The sequence below is a fragment of the Poecilia formosa genome, unplaced genomic scaffold, assembly GCF_000485575.1.
Source record: "Poecilia formosa unplaced genomic scaffold, Poecilia_formosa-5.1.2 Scaffold232, whole genome shotgun sequence".
NCBI lineage: Eukaryota > Metazoa > Chordata > Actinopteri > Cyprinodontiformes > Poeciliidae > Poecilia > Poecilia formosa.
In genome coordinates this window covers 326,704-350,032 of record NW_006800171.1, presented here as the reverse complement: position 1 = coordinate 350,032, position 23,329 = coordinate 326,704, and the positions used below count along the sequence as shown (strand labels likewise).

At 38.7% G+C, this 23,329-nt stretch overlaps 2 protein-coding genes and 1 long non-coding RNA gene across 11 annotated transcripts in view; 2 read left to right on the top strand and 1 right to left on the bottom strand.

Annotated features, from left to right (window-relative positions):
- Positions 1-2,770: 2,770 nt before the first annotated feature.
- pkp1a (plakophilin 1a) lies at positions 2,771-18,274 on the top strand. The gene is made up of 15 exons (XM_007568873.2): positions 2,771-3,114; positions 5,161-5,270; positions 9,332-9,493; positions 9,576-9,754; positions 9,889-10,033; positions 10,788-10,995; positions 11,443-11,605; positions 12,115-12,232; positions 13,519-13,683; positions 13,762-13,950; positions 14,102-14,249; positions 15,494-15,680; positions 15,779-15,863; positions 17,088-17,180; positions 17,315-18,274. The coding sequence occupies exons 1-14, from the start codon at positions 2,949-2,951 to the stop codon at positions 17,172-17,174; spliced, it is 2,112 nt and encodes a 703-aa protein (XP_007568935.1). The 5' UTR covers positions 2,771-2,948; the 3' UTR covers positions 17,175-17,180; positions 17,315-18,274.
- A 2,074-nt stretch (positions 18,275-20,348) lies between these two features.
- The window catches only part of tnnt2a (troponin T type 2a (cardiac)), a 7,332-nt gene continuing 4,351 nt past the window's right edge, over positions 20,349-23,329 (bottom strand). For all 9 annotated transcript variants that reach the window (XM_016680098.1, XM_016680099.1, XM_007568869.2 and 6 more), the window contains 9 exons: positions 23,171-23,195; positions 22,335-22,398; positions 22,100-22,216; positions 21,938-22,015; positions 21,730-21,840; positions 21,529-21,638; positions 21,346-21,436; positions 21,200-21,240; positions 20,349-20,580 (listed from right to left, as the gene is read on the bottom strand). In XM_016680098.1, coding sequence (XP_016535584.1) covers positions 20,547-20,580; positions 21,200-21,240; positions 21,346-21,436; positions 21,529-21,638; positions 21,730-21,840; positions 21,938-22,015; positions 22,100-22,216; positions 22,335-22,398; positions 23,171-23,195 — 671 coding nt within the window. In that variant the 3' untranslated portion in view covers positions 20,349-20,546. The remainder of the gene's footprint in view (positions 20,581-21,199; positions 21,241-21,345; positions 21,437-21,528; positions 21,639-21,729; positions 21,841-21,937; positions 22,016-22,099; positions 22,217-22,334; positions 22,399-23,170; positions 23,196-23,329) is intronic.
- Positions 22,417-23,329, top strand: part of LOC107838256 (uncharacterized) — a 16,872-nt gene continuing 15,959 nt past the window's right edge. Inside the window, exon 1 of the long non-coding RNA XR_001664323.1 lies at positions 22,417-22,969. This is a non-coding gene — a long non-coding RNA (uncharacterized LOC107838256). The remainder of the gene's footprint in view (positions 22,970-23,329) is intronic.

Here is a 23,329-nt window from a genome sequence, read left to right as displayed (position 1 = left end):
CCCTGGAAAGTGCAGTGCTTATTTTTTCTTCTAGGTGGTGCTATAACGTCAGTCTATCTAAGCAGTGAGTTAAATTACACCCTGCCTGAAGACGTTTACTCTCTTTACATGCATCGTTTTAACCTGTCTCACTTAAAGATTTGCTGCCTTCATTTTTGTTTTCTCCCAGCTCGTCCTTTTATTTGATTACCCAGCACTTTCGTTAGCGCTACCATTCCTTAAGTTTGAAGAAATTCAAAGTCTCGGTCTGGAAGGTATGAATAGTCAGTTATTGGATTTTTTTTTTTTTTTTTACTTTTATGTTCTGTTCAGGTTGCAGAAAGTACATGCAATTCAAATTGTCAGGGGCTTAGAGGTGTGTTAATCGTGTTCGTACAAATGTTCAGTGCTAATATCACATAAACTAAGGGATTTTTATTTAAATTTGGCCTTGCATGCTGGATATTCAAGCATACATTGAGTAGGCATGTCAGGATTATAAATTTTGCTGGACAATAAATTATCACATAAGTTATTGTGATAAGCTATAAAAATGTCGTTTTGAGACTATTTTCAATTAATATAATAGTAATGGCACAATAATGAAAGAAGACATTCTCAAAGATCAATAAACTTTAAATTCCAAGGAATATTTAACACTGGAACTGGAAGACATTTTAGAAATCCAAAATAAAACGATAAAAACATCAAATAAAATGTCCTTCAAAACCGTCTAGCTGAGACCAAATCACAAGACTGAAGACATTTGTCACAACGTTTTTGGTAAACAGAGAAAAGCAATAAATATTGCAAATGGAAAATCTTGAGCTTGTTTGTGATTAATTAATTTTCATCACAAACATTTGCACGAATGGATTTTTTTGCGACAGGCCTAACCAATAAACAATGTGTTAAATAACTGAGGAATGTGGCAGAGTACTGGTGATATGTAATAGGTGCGGTTGCTTGGGTCTTTGTTATTGTTTTGTGAGTTTCCAAATGTTTTTTATTGGCAGCCATTAATGTGATCTGTGTGGCAACTCCTACCAACACAATAGCTTTAAAGCCAATGAAGACTCGCCACAAAAAAAACAAACACTTTATATCGCAGAACTTGTTTCACATAATCACTACCTTAGAGAATAATAAATCCAAGACGGTAAGAAGATTGTATTTTTGTGACAATCGCCTACAACTTTTTAATTAAAGTCCTTAGTGAAATGACTCTCATCTTCTTGAAAAGTCTCACAAAGTCTTTTCAAGTCAAGTGGTCAAAATGGACATTTAAATTGGCAGGTTTGGTAACAGATTTAGGACTCCAGCAAAAAATGTAAACAGTTCCTAAAGGAATCTGGACTGGTTGTGATCAGCTCATCTGGGACCAAGGCAATTAGAACATGAAACAAAAACAAAAAACATGGAGATTCTTTCATTACCTGCTCAAAAAATAAAAGTTTCAACACATCATCTCATTCTCATGAACTAAATATTGTTTTTTTTTACACATTGGAGATGAAGAGTTTAACTAAGGACAACATAAATGCAGCAAATACCACTGGTTGCTATTAAAAGTCCCAGCCATCATTAGCCATAACATAACTACTAGCTGCCCAACCTAACACATTTCAAATGTTTTGCAGGACAATAATGCAGCAGCAGCAGTATTGTAAAAACTCAAATGATGTTATGACAAAACAAAAATTAAACAATTTTAAAAGGTCTTGTATTCTATGCCGTTCCATTTACTTCTAGATTGTAATGCATCAGTGGCAGAATATAACCTTTGCTTTTTTTGGCATCAAATGCAGTTTCGATTTTTTTTTTTTTTTTTTGGAGACTCACTGGCACGTAAGTAACAGAAACCCAGGTATTTATTGCCTTGGTGTTGTTCAGCACGAGGGTGTGGTGGGAAACTCGTACCTGCAGAATCTTTGCCAAATCAGTCGGGTTATGCTGAAAGCATGTGTTCCTATCGGCACAGTTCCCGCTCTAACTCTTCTCCTTGATCCTTTGACTCCTCCCTTTTTTTTTCATTCTTTCTCCTCCCAGTCTGACTCATGCCGTCTACCTCACGTGCAAATCAGACAGTAAGAAGTCAAGTCCGTCTTGTAACAAACCCCAATTGCACTTTCAGCTGCAAATACTATGCGACACCAAAATATTTGCAGGTTCTTCATCGTAAAATGTCTCAAGGTTATGCAGGCTAAATGAAGCGCATATGCAAATAAAATAATTTTGATGGATAATGCATGGATTTGATCTAAACTAATGCACTGCAACTCTGGCTGTGCACATAAAAATCCTGCTGGGAAGATGAACATTTGACATAATGCAGTCCTTTCCTACCATCATACCAGTGTTGTGGTACTCGAAGTTGGTCTTGGTCTTGTCTTGGTCTCGGGTTAGGTGGTCTTGAACACAACACTGCATCATACAGTTCCATCTTTGGGATTTGTTTTTTATTTGAAGAAAAAGCTGTTTTAATTTTCACTACTGCTTTTATTCTGATGACTTGTTCAACTGATACAATTTGTTTAAGATCAGCTGCATCAAACGGCTCTTTGAACCTCTTATCCTCAGTTCACCTTTCAGTTGGAATAGTTTGCAAGTTAAAACACAAACACTGTGCAGTTCTGCAACGGTCCCAACAATGACATAACTAAGTATTTAAATGTGCGCAGGCACTGCAATGTAATATGGGCTGTCACTGGGTTCCTCTTTCTCTCTCTTGCATGTGCTCCACCCTTTATCCCCACACCTGCATGTGAACTTTCCTTAGCCCTCGAAGGGGCGCGGTCCCCGAGGGTGGAGTCCACACCTTCTGCTCTGGGAACATTTACCATATGTGAGCTCTCTGGCTTATCCGCTGCACCCGTTGTTGCTGCGCTTCTTCATCGCGGGGCCTCAGCTCTCGTTTGGAGAACTCGTTTGACCCACCCGCTCCAGGTCAGGGATCCGAGTTTGGGAAGATGATGGGACTGCGATCGGCCACGGAGCCCGAGAGCGCGGGGGACACCTCGCTCATGACGCCGTCCGACAAGGACCTGAGCTCGGGACAGCAACGTGTGCTGAGCCAGGTCAACAGCATTAAGAGGAGCAAATCGAAGTACAAGAACGGCACGACGAGTCCCACAAGTATGGAAACCAATTTCTTTGAGTTATTTTAAGTCTCGCGGAGGGAGGTTAGTTTGAAAGTTTTCGGGTTTAGTTTTGCTGTCTGAGGAAAGGTGCGTCATTCAAATTTCCAGAGGTGTCACTCACCAAACTGGCTCCGTTCCCAGACATTTTTTTTTTTTTTTTTTTTTTTTTTTTTTGATACGGTTAGGTACTCGTTTGATGTGTGTAGATGAAATCGGGGTGGGGGTTCAATTTCTAGTCCAAACTAGTTTGGTGTGGGAGTGACGCTCGCGCACACACGCACACACTAAAAATGTTGACAAAACTACCGTCGCAGTTTCGATAGGTTGAAACAGCAAAATAGACTTTTCGAGACTTAAGCTGCTTGTACTTTATAAATGTCATGTCAAGCAGTCGACTATAATTACCTGACGGTCCCCCCCTCAGGTAGCAAGTCAGCAAACACAAACATCATTAAAGCAATCATTTTCCAGGAATACAAAACGTCTGGAATTAGCCTGTCCTGCAAAACGCAGTGGTGGGAGCTGCTATAAAATGTATAAATGTAATAACAAGAGTACGACCTTTGCATAATCTGAAAAACAAAGAGTGCGGTCTATTTAGTTCTGCTTATTTTAGGTTGCCATGAAAACATAGGATTAGTTGTGCTTAGTTACACGGCGACAGCTTTACTGTTTTAGAGTCACTTTGAGCATGCACACAAATGTCACCAATAGTGAAATATTTGCCATGAAAAATAAGCGAGTGAACACAACATGAAATTAGATCACATGAAATAATCCAAAATTGGCTAATTTATTCCAGAAATGAAAATCAAATGAAAACTGTTAAAAGTTCTTCTGCTGCAGTAAAATGACTGATTGCATGCATTTTTACAAGTTGATTTTTTTTTTTTGTTGGAAGCTAGAATTTAAATCCCTAATTTTATCTCAGTTTGAAAATAAACTGCAAAAATGTTGGGTTTTTTTATATGCCGATTTACAATGTTTTCAAAGGTAATTAATTGGTGTGTTCACAGTTCTCAAACTCCGAATTATGGGAAGAAATAAGGATTGGAGCCGCACACACATCTGAGTTCACAGGGCTGCTTTTAACTTTCATATCTGGGAGCTCACATTAACCATTTAGAGTTCCATACAGAAATGTTAAAGCAATGTATATACAAATTCACAATGCATCAACAAAAATCATAATAATAGACATTTGCCTCTGTGAATTGAATCAGTTCTATCAGTTGTAATCTGACCAGTCGGTCAGATTACGAAAAAAAAAACGTGTAGCTTGTTTTAAAGGCACCGTGTCATATGGTTTATGTTTAGGTTTTGAGGTGCAGAAGCTTTATAAATTGTGTGTTTTGACAAGCTGTTCAAAGTTAGAGGGAAACCAGTTCTTATTCATAAACAAAAACAAAACAGAGAAGTGTGTGTGTGTGTGTGTGTGTGTGTGTGTGTGTGTGCTCACACATTAAAATTGTTTTAAAACAGTACCTATTCTGTTTAAGTCAAATTTGTGTTTAGTTTAAAACAACCTATAAGAGTTGTTCTAAGCTTTTTTTTCTATCACGAGAGTTGTTTTCCTTAAAATCATCCAAAGTTACATCACCAAATTTTAATAAAAAAAAAAAAATTGATTTCACTCCTCAATTGCTCAAATACTTTTTCCTAATTTCAACACACATTAGTAAAACAAACTGTTTTACTTCATTTAGCATTTTTCTTTGTGCCAGGTAGTCTGTTTTTTCCACTCTGAATAATTTGGTAATTAAGGAAACAGTTTTTCAAGCAGAAATCTTGTCACTCGGCCCAGAACAGCCGTGAGTCTGTCGTCCTGAGTCTGAGACCTCATCTCATCTCTCTACGACATGATTACAACATCCATCCTCTAGATTCTTACTTGATTTCATGTCTGTTTTTCATTCTAGCTTTAGAACCATCAGACTATTAAAATAAAATCCATATCTAAGGTTTGGAGTGTATGCATCAACTTTTTTTTTTTTAAAGGATTCAGTGGTTTTACTTTCTTATTTCTCTTTTATTTCCACAGACCCTGCTCCACCGACTTTAAAATCCTCTGACTTTGGGACGTTCAAGTATAGGGGAGCTAGCGCCTACGTCCGCTCCGTCTCCAGCGCGTCAGCCGCTCTCCAGAATAGGGTAACTGTTTCTCTCTCTGTCTGTGTCAGCATCATGTGTCGGTAATCAGATCACAGACTTCTGCTTCTTTCAAAGACTCTTCAAGGAAAGGCCATATTGTAGTTTGTTAAAGTGGCAAAGATGAAGTACTTCTGTTGAATAGTTGGTTCATTTCATCTTCATCCTTAACACTACATTATTTATCTCAAATATTTCCTATGGACCCATTGCAGCCACATGATCTTGCCACCCCCTCCACCCTCCCCCCCATATCCGTGCAGGAGGGCAACAATGACTGCGGCTAGCTGATAAATTGTCAATGTAATGCGCTTAATCTTAAATGTATTCGTATTATGTAAAAAAAAAAAAGTGATGCGGGACTTTGCTACTAATTGCAAATGCTATGACAACTATATAAGGTCAGGAAAAAGGTTATTAAAAATAGTGAAGGAGAGGGAAGCACCCCTAATTAGCAGCACTGTTGTTAGTTGAGATGGCAACTAGTCTGTGTGTCGACATATATGTATATACTATGTTGGATATACATTGAGAAGAAATGTCTTGCAAATTGCTGCAACAAGTCATTAAAAGCCGATTTGGGGTGAATGGCTAGAAATAGACTTAAAATAATCAAATTGCTTGCATTGAGGAAAGACATAAAATAATAATAATAATTTGACGAACTAGATGTTTTTGTTTTCTTCCTATTCTGTTGCTATTACTCGAAAGCAGTAGTTGAAAATCCTTACTGAGGCTGTTAACCAAAACATGTTGTTGAGAAACTAATATGTAATTTTCTGAGTTCACATTATGGCAGCGTTGAGTGATAGATAATTTATATTGCTGATAAAAGCAAGTTCATTTTTATAGCACCATTGATTCACAAGATAATTGAGTGAAAGAAGATAATTGAGAGAGAATAGAATACTTCATAACCTGAGTTCGGAGAAGCAATTAGATACTTAATTTGAAGTGTTTCAAAAAGGATCCTTGAGGAGACCCTTATGCGATATCAAGATTAATATTTATGAAGGCGGAACATTAAAAAGTCACCTCCTCTGAGCATCAGGACATGGTTTTTACTCTGAACAAGTTGTGCTCTAGTTTGAGGGTCCAGTGAAGGAGGTTTGTCTTGTTCGCGAGTGATGAAAGGTTGGAGCAGGAGACGTGTAGACAAATTACGTCCACATCGGCAGTTTTGCAGGTGTCACATTGGCTCGTCGTGGTAAAGTAGGGATTCAGCCCAAAAAGCTAAGGTCTCCATTTACCGGTCAATTTATATTCAAACTTTCACCTATGGCCATGAGACATGAATCATGATCAAGAGAACAAGATCCTGAATACAAGTGGCTGGGGTCTCCCTTAGAATGAGCCGGACATGCAAAGGCTCGACTGAGTTTCCCTCCAGCATACATTACCTCAATGACCCAGTCTCTGATAACTGACACACAATGAATGGCTAGATATTTGAGCAAACAGAGTAGCTGCAATGCCCTGCAGAAAAAAACAAATAAAATTTTTTTTTCTTCCATGCACATGCTTGTGTGTTTGTTTGCTTTTGTCAATAGCTGTGTAAAAAGAAAAGCGTCACTCTCTACTCTGCTACAAAACTCTGGATTCGATATGCGTGTACTGAGATGAACTATTCTGTAATCCAAATTCCAGTAGCGCGTGTTTACGTGGCTCTTTGTTTGGGTGTGTGCATGTATTTATGGGGATTTGGCCTGACCTGGCCTGCTTGCACGTACGTGAGGCATTTCTAGGGAACATGTTGGTGTTGCCTGTTCTGATGAAGGCTCACAATCCACACATCATGCTGTGTCGTATTTTATTTGTCTGTGAACATGCACATCAGGAAGAATAATTTTGAATATATTCAGCTATATTGAACAGCATGTGTAGCTTATTCCCTGAAATCCAGGAAAGAACAATAATGTACTAAAGTGAATTGCCATCATTGCTGGATTAGTAGTCCACAAAAATGTATACGTTTAATTTCTGAGTTGAAACCCGCCCCCCTTGCCCCCCCCCCCCAAAATACATTTAGTTAATATTTTACAGAAGTGAAACTTGTTTATTCAGTGGCCGATCTCAGTTTATTCTTGCCTTCAGGGACTCATTGAGCTAGAAAGATCAGTGACGTTTATCTTGTAATCTCTGTAGTTTCCTGTTATTTTAGGAGCCACAGCCTCTGTTAGATAATACTTTATAAACACTGAATGTCATTGTACATGCAAGATCATTTGATGATAGCATACGTTTCAATTTTTGGCTGCTGTAGAATTATTTTACGGTAAAATATGAGTCTATCTTATTTGACAACTTGCCCGAAGCTGAGAAACACAGCCTTAAAGGGAGGCGTGTTTAAAAGCTGCTAAACTGGCTTTTATTAAAACCTTAAGTTTTCTCCAGAGCTGTGTTTCTTCATTCACCCCACTGCATATCCATTGCATTTCTCATACAGTAATAATTCAGTCAATGAATCTTGCTTGTTCCAGTTAAGACCACATGCAACAACTCGCTGGATCTGTGGATGTTTCCAAGTACTGCTTCAAAGAAGCTAAAGATATTCAGACGCTATGTTGAATATCTTTTTCAATTTTTCCTGTCAAGTCCCTTGGTGATATGTGTGTGTGCTTTCTCAGCAGCATGTCAGGCTTAAAACACCAGGAGATCAACTGTGCATGCCTCTCCCTATAACTTTCACATAACCTTCCTTCCTTCCTGATAAATTAAATATGTCAAAATGTCAGCTGCAGACAGGTGGAACTTTGATTAATGACTTTTCTGCAAAGAGAAAGTTGCTTCTTTCTCCACTGATGTTCACTGATCAAGTTTTTACTGGAAATGGTTTCCCTGCCAAACCTTTCATTTTTGTGTGACAACGTTTGTATGGACATTTATCGCTTGTGTTGCTCCGACTCTTCTGAATTTTACTCTGTCCTACTTGGGAATATTCAAATAATGTGTGTGGGTGTTTGTGTGCTAGCCTGGCCATTAGCTTCCAGTGCAACGCTGCTCCAAAAAAGGGGCCAATCAGGAAACAGGAGAAGTTGTGAGCGATCACATTGATTTTCTGTTTTAGAATTGTAGTCTACCTGTAGTTTTAACAATGACACCAGCGGAAGTGAACAAAGCCGTTTAATCCCTGTTGGCCATGCTTTCCACACATTGAATTAACATTAGCAAAAGTTTATAAACCAACAAAAGTTAGATTATGAAACTAACAAAACTAATGTATTTTGGCTGTCACTCTGTTGTTGTCGTATCAACCTTCCAGACCTCTCAGATCTTCTAGTTCTGGTCTTCTCTGCATCCCCAGAACCAAACATGGAGAAAGCAGCATTCAGCTTCTATGCACCTCAAATCTCAAACTACCTACCAGAAAACTGCAAAACTGCTGAAACACAGAGTTCAGTTAATTCAAGGCTAAGATCTCGCCTGCTTACAGCTGCCTCTGATTAGCAGTGACTGGAACATTGATCAACATATGTATGTGTTTTCTTGATGATATTTGGCAAAGTGTAATGTTTACTGCTTGTTTCAGACTTGATGACTGTATGATGTTTTTATGATTTAAATCACTTTGAACTACCTTGACATTGAAACGTTCACCAGCTGTTCCAATAATTGTGAAAGTTGTTTTATGCTAAAAATCAGTTTTTCAAATAATGCCTTATAAGAAAAAGAAGGAACAGAGCTTAAAAAAACACCCATGGATCAAAAACACTAAATTAAACTGTACTATGTAGTTGGTCACAGTCTGTAGAAGACAGCATCACATCCAGCAATGGGGTCAACCACACCTTTTCACTAAAACAGGAATTTCTGTCATCTACTCACTCAGAGTCGCTCTCAATAACCGACTGACTCTTAAGTTAGTTCTCTGTGGCACACAGTTTTTGGATAAGAAGGGAGTTTGCTTAGATCAATTTGAGAATCTTCAATAACACACCCTAGGAATCTTTGCAGTCTTCAGCCAAAAACTGTTTCATTCAGTTCTGATTTGTTTTCTCACATTTTTGGGACCATAACCAATAACTTCTGTTCTTTTCTGCTCTGCAATTTATATAAATGTTCAGAAGAGCCGAAGTCTAACAACTAAAAATCCGAAGGGAAGATTAGTCGGCTCCAACATGGAACAAGTCAACACCACATCCTGGACAAAAAGCTCCAATGGGCTGAAACCCAGTCAGAGTGACCCCAGTTTTATTTCAGGTCGTCTTGCTTCAGCACCTAGCATGGTGAGTAGCTCTTGCTTCAGTGTTCTTGCCCGATCCCAAAATAATACCGAAATAATTTTGTTCACTATTATTCTTTTTCTAGAAAGTCAAAGGGCAGATCAATTCAAGCCAAATTCAAGTTACTAAAGAGACCCGTTCGACAATTAATGGCCCGTCTTCCACCGAGAGTCAAACGCAAATTGTCCGGCCACCTTCCAACCAGTCTCAAACCGATGGCAAGATGGGCTCCATTAAGGTGTCCAAAATCGAGCAGTCGTCCGTGTGAGTTTAGTTTACTCCTTGCCTTTTGCTTTGATTCGTTATATTTATTAGGCATTCTTCCCCTCACCCCCTCTTTTAAATTCTGAACGGATAATTGCCAACTCTGTCTTCAATTCCTATGTGTTTTCTGATAGGTTCAACTCTACAGGAAACATGTTTGATTATATGACCCTAGAAGAAGCCGTGGAATTCCTGAAGAGTACTGATGAGAGTTGCCAGCTACGTGGGGCCAACTATATCCAACATGTCTGCTTCAGTGACGAATCAGCCAAAAACAAGGTTGGTATACCGCATGGATCTTGTTCCCAGAAGGAATCGCATACAATGTAGGGTCTTTTGTCACTGGGCGAGTGGAGGCGTGTTTGCAGAAACACAGCATTTAATGTACAATGGAATGGTTTAGATCAAAGTGAATTTTCTGTGTTAATTTTTTTTTTCCAAAGTCTAGTGTAAAATTAGTTGCTAAATTCTCTTGACAGCTTATCTTCACAAATGCTTTCCATCCATGAGTTTGAGCTATTTTGCCATGAATAATAATGAAACATTTCAGTTTAGATATGCAGACCAGGTAAACATCCAATAAAAAGGAACAGACTCAGGGGACTGCACACAAATACATGCCACACTTTTTAAATTTTTTTATTTCTAATAAAACACTTTACCCTTTTCCTCTTACTTCGCAGCTCTGTGCATACTTTGTGTTTATCACATAAAATGTAAAAAAGAAAAAAATGGCATTTAGTTGCACCAAGGGGAAGGAGTGCTTTGCAAGACAGGCTAGTGAATACTGTTGTCAGTTTGTTCATACTTAGAAATGACAGGAACTAGATTTTTAATATTTTTTTTAAGTTTTTTTTTTTTTTTAAACAGAATCAAAGCTTTATGTTGATTGTGAAAAGATACATCTATTCTCTCTGATGAGAATAAAATTGTCACTTCATCAAAAATGGCAGCTTTGAAAAAATCCTGACAAATCACTCTAATCATAAACCGGAAATAACAGGTTGTCTCCCAATCGCAAATTTTGTTGCAGGTAAATGAGTATGAAGGAATTCCACCTTTGGTGGACATGCTGGACAGCGACAACACAAACTTACAAAGGGCTGCTTCTGGTGCTCTGAGAAATCTCGTCTTCAAGCACAAAGAAAACAAGATGGAAGTTCAGAAATGCGGTGGCATAGCTAAGATCCTGAACCTAATGAAGAAGACAGACTCTACTGAAACGCAGAGGCAACTCGCTGGTAGGGACGCCTGATCTCAAAAATTAAGGCTGGAATTTTACTGAGAAAACAGGACATTGTTATATTGTTTTTGAATATTATGACGATTACATGTAATTAACCAGCTGATCCGTAGCATCTCAGTCTCTAAGGTGTAAATCAGGTGTGGGTATTAAGTTATGGCCTACCAAATATTTAATCCCACTAGTCCTTTATGGTTGTGGTGTTATACACAGTGAAATTATGATGAATCATGCAGCTCTGCTTAGAATTATTTTTAATCTAAAGACACAGATAGTCATTTTACTGGACTTAATAGTTAAGATTTGTTGAAAGAATGATGCATTTACACATTAGAAAGGAACAATGAGAACTGTGGGATTAGGAAAAGTGTTTTAGTAGTTGTGTAAAATGCTTATGCATTAAAACAGTGATATATATATATATATATATGCATTTTTTAAAAAGGCCTACTCTGGAACCTGTCTTCCATTGACGAACTGAAGAATGAGCTAACTTTGACAGCACTTATCGCTCTGACTAAGAATGTGGTGGTGCCATTTAGCATCCCAAAGGACGACTCAGAACATGTAGATTCAGAAGTCTTTTATTTTGCCACCGGCTGCTTGAGGTAAATATCTTTCTTCCTTCTGTGTTTGCATTTGTAACATTTTTCAGAGCATCAAAATGTATCTGGTAAAATCAAAGTTGAGTAAATACAAAGAACAGTTTTCAAATATTCCATTTATCAGGGGGAAAAAAGGCATTAAAAAAACAACATAGGCTATATGTGAAAAAGTAATTACATCTAAACCTAATAACCGGCTGTGCACCCTTGACGCCTATCAGATCTTTGCAGGACCTTCCATTGAGTTTGTCACGTTACTATGGCTCAGCTCCTCTTTGGAGAATCGTTTTTAAATTACCCACATAGAAGGATTTTTGCATATGAAAATATTTTTTCCCTGTGATAAATGCTATTATAACTATTTTTTTTTCTTTTTTGGTATTTCCTCAGGTAATCTTCAACATTAAAATGAGTTTGAACTGAAAATCTGTTTTTACATTTTCTGACAATTTGTGTGGTGCATGTACATGAAACCACGTAATAATGAGCAATGATTAATGATGTGCATGTAGGAACCTGAGCAGCGGCACAAAATTTCACAGGGAAAAAATGAGAAATTGTGAAAACCTTCTTGAGGCCCTGGTGACATACCTTTTATCATGCGAGAAAGAGGGGAGACTAAATGACAAGGTAAGCGTAAATAAACACACGTCGTCACATCCGTCATTGTCGGTGTCGCTTCAATCAGGCAGTGAGGTCGAGCAGTTGCCAAACAATTATTCAGCAACCTATTTCGTAGTTGTCTAAAAGTGCTTTTCTGTGAGAAAGCTAATCAATAGTCCAAGCAATTGTGTTTGTATTCTATCTTTGGATTTAGTGTTTTACTGTGTGTTGCCTGATTTAGTGACGCCTTATAATAACTGACTCCTGAACTGCGTTGTCGGTGGCAGCACGTGAAGTTTAATGATTTGTATGAAGTGTTGCTTCACTGACCTCCTCATCGAAGGAAGTCTATCTGTTCATCAGATGCTCGTTTTATTCTTGGTCCTGTTTGTTTCCATTGAATTTGGATGACTCACTTCTCAAGACTCCTCTTTACTTCTCTCCCTAATCCCGTTGAACATCTCTCGTGTTTCTTACACAGAATGTGTTCATTCTACACTTTAAGCATTTTCTGAATTTTGCTTGGAAGCATCCATTTGCTAAAATAAATATATGTGCATGTTCCTGGGAAAGTACTGCATGCATGTAGATTTTAATCTTCACATACATAAGATAACTGAAACCTCAAGTTAGTCTTCCCACACAGTTAGGTCCATTCTTGACCACACTCCTGGCAAATTTAGATGTACATTTACTTTAATTTATTCTAGTCGGGACATGCATAGTTCAAAGGATTAAAAAAAAACAACATTTTAAAATGAATATTGTATTTAAAACAATGTTTTTGTTTTTATCTACATTTTTATAAGTAAAAGCAATGTAGAACAATTCTTATAACCTTCTTACTAATGAATCGAAATATCAAATTGCTGATCAGTCTTTTGCACATTGCCATTGCTATTTTGACAATTTATTTTTCGCAATGTGATTGCAACAAGTCTTTGAGGGTTTAGCTCCCTTCACAGATTCTCCATCAGTGCGGACTCTGGCCTGGCAACTCTGGAACATTAATGTCACTCCTAGTCAGAAGAAGCATATTGGTAGACTAAAATATCACTTTAAATGTACTTCTGCAGTATTGAGTATGAATAATTTTGGGTTTAAATGTACCTGCATGGTTGGAGTATTTACCAAACTTCATTATTATGTAGAATCCCTTTTATTAGTATTTCTCCTTTGTGTTAATTTTGGTTCAGGGACTGCTGACGGCCTGTTGCTACATGACTCAACTAACAAATATAGTTATAGAAAAAAATTACTTTAGGACATGTTGTCCTGCATAATCTGTTTTATTTCTTGTTTTCATTTTATAGCCTGTGGAGAACTGTGTGTGCACCCTCCATAACTTGACATACGAACTATGGCAAGAGTGTCCGGAGGCTACATCCTCAGCAGAGGTTCAATCTGATAATCCTGAGGGTAGGAAAAGCCCCACAGTTGGATGCTTCAGTCCTAGAAGCAGAAAAACTAAAGAAGAGGTGGGTGTTAACCAAGAAGCTTGTCCCAAATCACGATGACCGCATTTTAGGTCCTAAACTGCTTTTCTCTCTGCTCAGATTTTCTCAGACCCACCGCAAGACTTGAGAGAAGGCAGTGATGAGACAACCATGGGATCACATGTGAATTGGTTGTACAACACAAAAGCCATAGATGTGTATGTTGAGCTGCTCAAGTCGTCTAAAAGCGATGTCATTAGAGAGGCCAGCTGTGGTGCCATGCAGAACCTCACTGCAAGCAAAGATTGGGTTAGTAGTAGGAGATGTTACAAACTAAATCCATGTAACTAAATCCATGTAAATTTCCACTATGAACTCATTGCATAAGTGGTGTAAATATGGACAGCTTCACTGAAGTGGTACATACAACTGAAATGTATTTACGTGTCTTGTGTTTCAGAGGTCTGTAGCTGTGAGTGAGCATTTGTTCAACCAACTTTCGAACAATTGTCTCTTGTCCAGTCTATTGCGGTCCCAAGTTACTCAAAAGATGTATCTCTCTCTTCTGGATAACATGTCTCGCACACCCAGTTTGCAATCCCAGATGGGTAAGAAACAACCTTTATTTTCAAATAGGATGGACTGTTTCCAGATGTGAAAGCCATGGTAGACTCATGATCCTCCCATTTTCTAACACACTTAGCCTTTCAGGGTCGCAAGGGGTGCTGGTTTCTATCTCCAGCAGTCAACGGGCGAGAGGCGGGGCACACCCTGGACAGGTTGCCAGGGCAACACAGAGACAGACAAGACAAACAATCATGCACAGACAACAACACATTCACACATCAGGGGAATTTTAGAGATACCAGTTAACCTCACAGTCATGTTTTTGGACTGTGAGAGGAAGCCGGAGTACCCGGAGAAAACCCACACACGCACAGGGAGAACATGCAAACTCCATGCAGAAAGACCCCGGGCCGGGAACCGAACCCAGGACCTTCTTTCTACCAACTGCGCCTTTATGCGTCATATTCATGATGTATAAAATTTTCCTTAATGGATTTTTTTTTCTTCATAATGATAATCATGACTCACACCTGAGAACCCCAAATTAAATTAAATATTACAACAAATAACTCACAGGTAACAAATATGACAATACAATCAGTTGATTCCAATATTATTAATGTGCACATTGATATTGTGATGATACTGTGCAACCCTTACTGAGAAACATGCATATTAAAAAAAAAAAAAAAACTATATCTAAGTCTCTTTTTAGAAAAAACTGTCTTTCGGTTCAAGCATGTAAATGGAAAACTAAGTAGAAGAAAGAAAATCTAGCTTAAAAAAAGGCACACAAGCCACAGGAATAACCACAGCATCAAGAGGATTGTGAACCAAATTAAGCTAAAATGTTTGAGGGGGAGATTCACAATGAGTGAATTGAATTTAGTCACAGCTTCAGGAGTCACAACACGTTCATTAAGAAGTAAATGGACTGGCCTTGTCAAACCTCATCTTCTAAGATGAGAGTAAATTTAGATGTTTTTTTTAGGAATGCATGTCCCAGGGTCCGCTGGAAGCGAAAAGAGACGGTGGATCCAAGTTGCCAGAGGTCCAGTTTGAATTTTTCGACAGTGATGCTTTGGGGAATCATTGTCATTGTGTTCGATCAGAGACGGTGATTTTAGTTTCCATCAGGGGAGGAGACCTGCGCACTCTACTAATCTCAAAAATATCTCACTTTATTAAGATGCACCTGTGTGTCTATGGAGCATACACTGACTGCACTCAATGTCATGAATTTCATTTATGTGAAATAAGGTTTCACCATTTCTCTTCTCTGTAGCGCCGAAGATTTTGCCTGAACTTGGGAAGGTTTTGACTGAACCCGACTGGCCAAAAGAAGCAGATCCTTATAGTGTTGCAACTGTTTGCAACGTGTTACCTAGACTGCTACTGGTAGACCAGAAGATCACCAAGAACACCATGACTGCAAATCTGATTACGGCACTGAAGGATATAAGTGAGAGAAAGTGAGTTTGTTTTTGTTTGTTTGTTTGTTTGTTTTCCAGCTATTCCATAAACTTACTCACTTTGCTCTCCCCAACTGATCATTGTCTCTTTGTTATAGGGCCAACGACGCTGGATCCCTTGCAGCCTCAAAACTGCTACACAACTTGTGGACAAATAAGTTTCTGAGAAGCACCATTAAACATGTAAATTTATAAATCACTATTTAACATGTACCTGATTAGGGGCCTTTTCCTCTCCAGCAGACATGACATGAACTTGGGCCAGCTTACAGTTCAAAGCAGATGTTCACACACACCGAATAGAAACACATGCACCCTCCTCCGATAAGACCATACATCTCATTATTTTAGCTCAGTTAAAATACTAATATCATATCAGTTTGCTAACTTTGGCAACAAGGCATAAGGAATATGTGATTAACATGATTTATTTATGTCTTCAAAATTAGAAATTTACATGCAGAATGATTACTCTGCCTTGAAACAAGAAGGGGAATCTCAGATAATGATGGCTTTTTTTTTTTTTTTTTGGAAACTTCTGATTTCCAAAAATCAGAAGTTTTTCTGATTCCAAGCTACTTGGAGGCCACAGGTGGAACGCACCTGTGGCCTTGTTTGACACGATGTGAAAGTTAAAAGAAACCAGCCAAGCTGCAAATGTCTGGTACATCCTTGGGCACGATTTTTCAAATAATTATATGCAAGTACAGACATAATGAGAATGTCCAACCATCGATAATACTAATAATTTGTTCGTATTGTTTCTCTCATTATTGTGCCATTTAATCAATAAAAAATAATTGTAATCATTCTAACTGACCTAAAACAAGAGACGTTTGGTCTGATTTGACTCTAGACAGTGAGGCAAAGAAGGTTTTTTTATTATAATTATTTGGTGTAGATGTCTGGTTTCAGCAGTTTGGTGAGTGTTTTTAATTACTCCCCTGACTCATGGAGACACTTTCTCCTTCCTTCTACCACGCCCAAGATGTTGGTCATTTCACAAACAGTAAGACTGGAATCCTGGCATACAGGCTGGTTAATCCTCTCGGTTACGGAGAAAGTTGTAGCAGAGGGGAGGTGGGCGGGAAGAACGGAGGGAAGCAAAGAGGAGGATGAAGTGTAACCACTTGGGGAAATTGAGCCGATTGGAAGAAAGTAAAATGTTCTCTGCAGAGCATTTTTGCATGAGCGCAAATAGTTATACTTATGTAACTATTATTAGACAAACTCAGATGTCATAAAACCTCAACAGACAAGTAGAGCAGGTTGCAGGGTGGAGAAACAGCAGATTCTCTCACTCTCCCAGAGGCTCTTTCAAATTGCTGACACTGTACATTGCTTCTCTGTTGGTGGCACTGGTGACAGAAGTCGAACTGATTTTCTTCCAAACTTTGCTCTCTGCAGCTGAAATTCGACAGATTCCATTTTGTCAATCCAACAACCATAGCGGCTATCAAGGACTCCGACGATGAATGTCTGCCCCAAAATTAACAAGAGGTAAGCCTGCCTCTGAATGCTCATTCAAACTTGACATCTCCCATGTAGGCAATATAAGCCAAACGAATCAAAAAAGGTATTAGGGCTTATTTTCTTAGCTGCTTCTTTCTCTTTCTATGTGCCTGTGCTTGCAGAAGGAAACCCGCCTGATCAGAAGCTCCTGCAGCCACACCCTTAAAGTCTTCACTGCCAACCTTGTTGGAAGAGCCTATGAGTTATGCCCTTCAAACACTATGTATCTAGAGTGGAGAGAGTTTAGCCTCGCCAATGATCAAAAGTTGTAATTTAATTTGAAAATGTTTGTGCGTTTCGGTAGGCTAAGTGTGGGAGGTAGGCGAGCGTTGGCGCTAAAACCTAATTCATGCAGCCTTCAATACACATAACCACTTCATGGATTGTGACGTGCAGCGATTCTTAAGAGTCACAAGTTGCATCACTGTGAAATATTACAATGTTATCAGTTACTAGTGTGGCTAGAACATCCATGGTGATGTTAAGAACTGGCATATACATCAGAAACATGAAAAAAGTTAAGAAATATGTTTTTGTTTTTTTTAAAAATGTGCACGTGGAGAATTAAGTGTTTTTAGTAACATCAAGCAAAAATAATACGAAAAAGATTCAGTTTGAGGTCAAAATAAGTACACCACCAGCTTATATCATGAACAGATTAGTCAGAAAATATTATGTTCACATATAAAAAATGTATTTGTTGTTGATGTTAAAAATGCTATGTTTCTCTAATTGTGTATATATATATATATGTGTATACATGTTATTCTATGACAAAAAAAAACATGCATATAACATGGTATTATCAGTGTGTGAAAGGTCCATATTTCACATATGGATCTGGCTTCTACTCATTTTGCTTCTTTGCCATTTCATCCAGTTTGAACCCATTGCTTCCTCTAAAAGCTTTGTTTTGTGACGAAATGATAGCTTCACTCTTTCAAGATTTTCACAAACATTAATTCTATTTTTTATTCAACAATCCCAACTTCTTTAAAATCTCTTTGCACTAAATGATTTATAACATACATAAGATTCAGCTTATCAGACCCAAAAATATCATACATTTTCAGAAAAAAAAACAAAAAAAAAAACATAATTTTCTTCCGGGTTTGAAATGGAAGTGGGTCGGGACAAACTGGCATTGTGTGGCTACTAAATGGGAGTGTGACATAGCAAAGGAGCAATTTGACTCTAGCTGCTTGTTGGCTCTTAACAGACATTAACCAACAGTTTCAGCCTGGCCTCTCTTAAAAGTAAAAAAATGCACGTATTTGTTCTGCTAAAGCTTGTTTATTGACATGTTGCCAATTCTGTTTGAAACACAAAACATCTCTTGACACATTCATGTAATTTTACAGTGTTTTTATATAGCATACAAAGCTTCTTTTTATTTTTCGATTTTTGTGGATAATTTTTTTTTTAAGTGATAAATATGCCACTTCTGATTTTATGATTTTATGCTTTACACCAGGCAGTGACTTCACTTCAGTTATATCAGTGGTCTTCATCGGATACTTCTAGGTTTCTTCAGATGTGCAGTACTGGGAGGGGAGGGGGACTCTTCTGTTTTTATTGCCCTGTCATCGAAAGTGCATATTGTGTAATTTGTATTTCTGATATAGGTTTGTGTTTTGTTTTTTTTTTCAACATTGACTTGAGTTTTTATGAAAAACCAGAAAAAAAAAATAGAGGCAAAGTGGTAGCATGAGCGGTGGCATGAGCGAGTCATGCATTCAAAGGAGTTTTGTGCAGCAGCAAAGAGTCAGGCCTGTCAGCCACTGCCTTATGGCAGGTGGAGCCGGCGATGTGGGATGTTGGCATTTAGCTAATAGAAGAGCTGGGGAAAAAAAAAAAGGCTGTTCCCTTTTATGTAAGCATAATGAATTATGAGCTAAGCTCAAATCGTCAGGCAGGAGGAAGACACAGAGATGGTTAATTTAGTTTTGTTTTTTTTTGTCCAACTCGTATCATGTTTTCTCTCTTGCAACCTTACAGAGTTATGGGGTCTTTACAGGGTATCTGTTTTATCACAGAGCTGCTGTCTATGTCTTCAAATAATAAAAAAAAGAAAACAAACATGTTTCCTGTTGGTGCAGGTTGTGTAACAAACGATAAAAGACATCTCAGCTATTTGTTAAGGTGGTCGTCACCTCTATCAACCCAAAGTGAAAGACATTGGACATTTTCATACTTGGCTGTCTTAAGGTTCCTCTGCCTTTAGGCTCGATCACCTTCAGTATTGTTTGGTATGTTTGTTTTTTTTCTTTTTGAGAATTGTGTATGTTACATTTTATTAAGAGCTTTGTTGTTACTTTACATGCAAAAATAAACAGCTATGCAAACGAAGAACGTCAAGGTTGTCTGTTTCTTTGGGACACAACTTCTCCAGTATTTACAAATGAAATGACTGCACAACCGTATTTGTTGTGTGTGTTTAGAGTTTAGTGTCTGTTTTCAGATTTATTGGTTGATATCTTCAACTAATTAAGCCCCGGGCTCTCGTTCCAGGAGAGTTCCTGTGGTTTTGCGTGCCTTTCTCTGACTAAGAGTGCAACTATGATAGACAAACAGGAGACTTTTTTTGTTGTTGTTGCCGTTTTCAAAAATAGTTTTCGTGTGCACGATTTGCTCATTTTTAAACGTACACAAACAAATAATCCAGTGGCGTGAACAATTTACGTTTTCTGTGTGCCTAACGGTTTTATTCCATTTCGTTTTTAGTTTCAGATTCCTAAGGGCAAAAACCTGCTGTCATTAATGCCGTGGAGCTGATGTACAAAAAAAAAAAAAATCATTTTGACACATTTGACACTTTGAAATGTTGTTGGAGGAGGAGCTTCTTCCAGAAACACTTTCCCACCCAGATTAAGGAAATGGAAATGAGGATGATTCATTCTCTTTCAACTGTGTACGGTGGAGGGGAGAGAGCAGCGTGCAGGGTGGATGTCTGGGCGTCATTCCAAGGTGCATCAGTGTCGCTCGTGTCCGAGCCTGTCTCAGAGCAGGAAGATTGTCCGTTCCCGACTTTGCTCTTGGCTTCTACGATATTAGTCACTTTCGACTTGGGGCACTTATTCCAGTGTCACTAAATGAAAACATGCACCTGCAGTCACTTGTCCTGGGGAAAAAAAAAAAAAAAAAAAAGCTCAAAGCTGTTTTTTAAAATAAGGTTTTATTTACACCTACAAATTATTCACTGTTCCAAGGATGTAACTGAAAAAAAACCCAAACTGAATATATATGGTATTATGCAACACACTAGAAAGTGTCCCATCGAGGAGAAAGGTGTGACTTGGGTGTGACGATAACGGCAGGTCTTGGTTTAGGTACTTAGTCTGGATAGCAGGTCATCTATTTCCTAAGGCCTCTCTTTGTCCTCTTGGATCTGTGAAAACCACAAAAAAAAAAAAAAACAGCTCATGAGGTTAAGGATTCAGGCTGAGCTTGTTTGTCTGCATGGGGCGTTGAAGAGGAAAACGAAAAGTCGTCTTTCCCACCCCATCATGCTTCGCAAGCTACTTCAATGCTGTGCAAAAACCCCTCAAACTTCCTCACATTTTTCCCAAACTTCATCTATAAACTTCAGTGAAGCTTGTTTGTATTTTATGTTACAATTCAAAACAAAGTAGGAAGTAGGCGATGAATCAGATAGAAAACTTTACATGTTTTTACATGTTTATTCCGACCCTCCGAGTCAATGCTAGGTTGCAAGTGTTTCCGACCATTTTCACTGTAATTACTGAAATGTAAACCATTCCGACATTATGATGCTTTCCTCTCCATATGTTACCAATAGGATGGGCCGTTCAGGGTGATGTTCAGTGTTGGTTTTTCTGGCATCAATGATGTTTGGTGGCCAAAAAGGTCAGCTTAGGTCTCATTTACAGAGTCAAAATAGACTTTCCTGCAGCAAGTATGTGAAGTGACGTTCATTTCGACTGGCTAGTGGAGGCTTGACATGAGGGCAGCGTGTTTATTGGTTTAAAGGAGAGATAGATTCTCACATTTTCTGATGGTCGCTGACACGGTTTCTCAGCACGTTTATCTGGAACAAAGAAGAAGAAGAAAAAAAAAGGGGGCAAATGTTACTGTGGCAATGTGTTTTGTTTTACTTGATGTAAAAAAGCTGCAAACTGATGCACACAGGCACCTCATATTTCTGCCTGGTGAATTGGTACTGCAGGTCAAACTTCTCCGCCTCCAGCTCATACATCCACTCCCATAACTCCTTGGCCTTCTCCCTGGGAAGTGAGGTTTCATAATTATATGTTAGTACTTATAGAAATGAGACGAGACGTTCGGTTTATGCGGCAAAATATTTCTCTCCACCTACTTGAGTTTTTCCTGACTCAAGTTGTCGACATCCAAAGATTTACGTCTTTCACTCAAAATCTTCTTTTTCTTCTCCCTCTCTGTCTGCCTTTTACCGCTTCGCTTCTCGTTCTGGGAAAACGAAACGCTTTGTGAATGCGTTGATATTTGATTTAGACTTTTTTTTTTTTTTTTTTTTTTTGAATAATCCTTATTTTGTTACCAGCTTCTGCATGTAGCCTCCAAAGTGGAGGCTGGTCAAGGTTTTTTTCTTCTTTGCGTCGTCCTCTGCTCGCTTCTTTGCCTCTTCCTCCTCTTTACGAGCCCTCTCTTCCTGGAAGACAAAAACGTACAACCAAACGAGTAAAATAATCAGCAGTAAAAATTAGTACATGTTACTAGCTGTGCAAGCGGCAGCAGCACATGTCAACCTCAAGTCGCTTTTGACGTTCTTTGTCTCGCTCACTGCGTATCCTTTGCTGCTCCGCGCGCTCAGAGCGGCGCTTCTCCTGAAACAGATTGTAGCGCTTTGCCATTATTGCTGCGTGGTTTAATTGGTTCATCTCCTACCGAAGCGTAATTAGGGCACGCACAATTCGTTCTTTGAGACTAATGAGCTCCTCTTCTTCCTTCTTCCTGCTTTCAAAGTGAACCTCAATCAAAGTCTGGAGCTCCATCAGGTCTTTCTCCATCCTCTTACGGTGTATGTCCTGCGGAAGCACGCATTCAGAACCGTTGAAGGCGCATCGAAAAGGAAGTTCACAGCAAAATAAAACGTAAAAGCAGTGCTTTCGATCGATAATCTGAAACCAGACGTGTGTTACTTACGTCGAAATCCACCTTCTCCCCATCTGGGATCTTGGGAGGGATGAGGTTGGGCATAATAAATGGTCTAAAGAGTCGGGGGGGAAAAAATTGTAAACACTACAAGGTGCGTCTGAAGCAGCATTTTCTGTTAAATTGAATAAGACCTGCAGCTAATGATAAAGGGGGGAAAAAACCCCCACTGAAAATTCAAATAAAACTTCAGATCAATAATAAAAATATTATATATGCATCAATGCCTGGCTACTGTAAACTTTACCCATGTTCTTTGCAGAACATATTATACATCCAATACCTGGGCTGGGCTTCTAGCATGAATTACTGCACCAGTGCAGAGTGGCATGGATTCAGCCTATTGGTGACTCTGCTGATCAGAAAGTCCAGTTTTTGTCTGCATTGTTGTTCTTATGCTTCTCGTCTCCTTCTTGACAGTACTCTGTTGGTTTTCCATGTGGTTCAGGTCAGGTCAGGTCAGTGTAATGCATGCTGGCCAGCATGCATTACACTGACATCATAATTATAAAGGAATGTATGTTGATGCACCTCTGCAGTGTGGGCAGGAACCAAGTCCTGCTTCAAAATGTAATAAGCATCTCAATAGAGCTTGTCAGCAGAAGGGAGCATGAAGTGATTTATAAGTCAGCAGAAAGATATCTGCTCTTAACTTGAACTTAAAACTGCAAGTGTGTCTTGGTGATTTTTTTTTTCTTCCAATCTCTTCAGTTTAACTGAGCTGCATTTCTCTCACTGATAACAAAGAAAACATCTCTGGTACAGAGATAGCACATGTGGTAATAGATGAGCACAAACATGTGTGCTCATCTATTAGTGTTACTTACTTGAATTTTGGTTTGGCCTCCTCTTCTGTGGAGTTGGAAAACAAACAAAGAGAAGAGATTACAGAGTACAGAGATAAGCTAAACCCGACCACCCCCACACACACACACACACACACACACACACACGCACACACACACACACACACACACACACACACG

Excerpts from the sequence above, each read along its gene's own strand:
- pkp1a (XM_007568873.2), top strand. The coding sequence starts at position 2,949 with ATGATGGGACTGCGATCGGCCACGGAGCCCGAGAGCGCGGGGGACACC. Across the intron at positions 11,606-12,114 it reads TTTGCCACCGGCTGCTTGAG|GAACCTGAGCAGCGGCACAA; the intron begins GTAAATATCTTT and ends ATGTGCATGTAG. Across the intron at positions 15,864-17,087 it reads TGAGAAGCACCATTAAACAT|CTGAAATTCGACAGATTCCA; the intron begins GTAAATTTATAA and ends TGCTCTCTGCAG.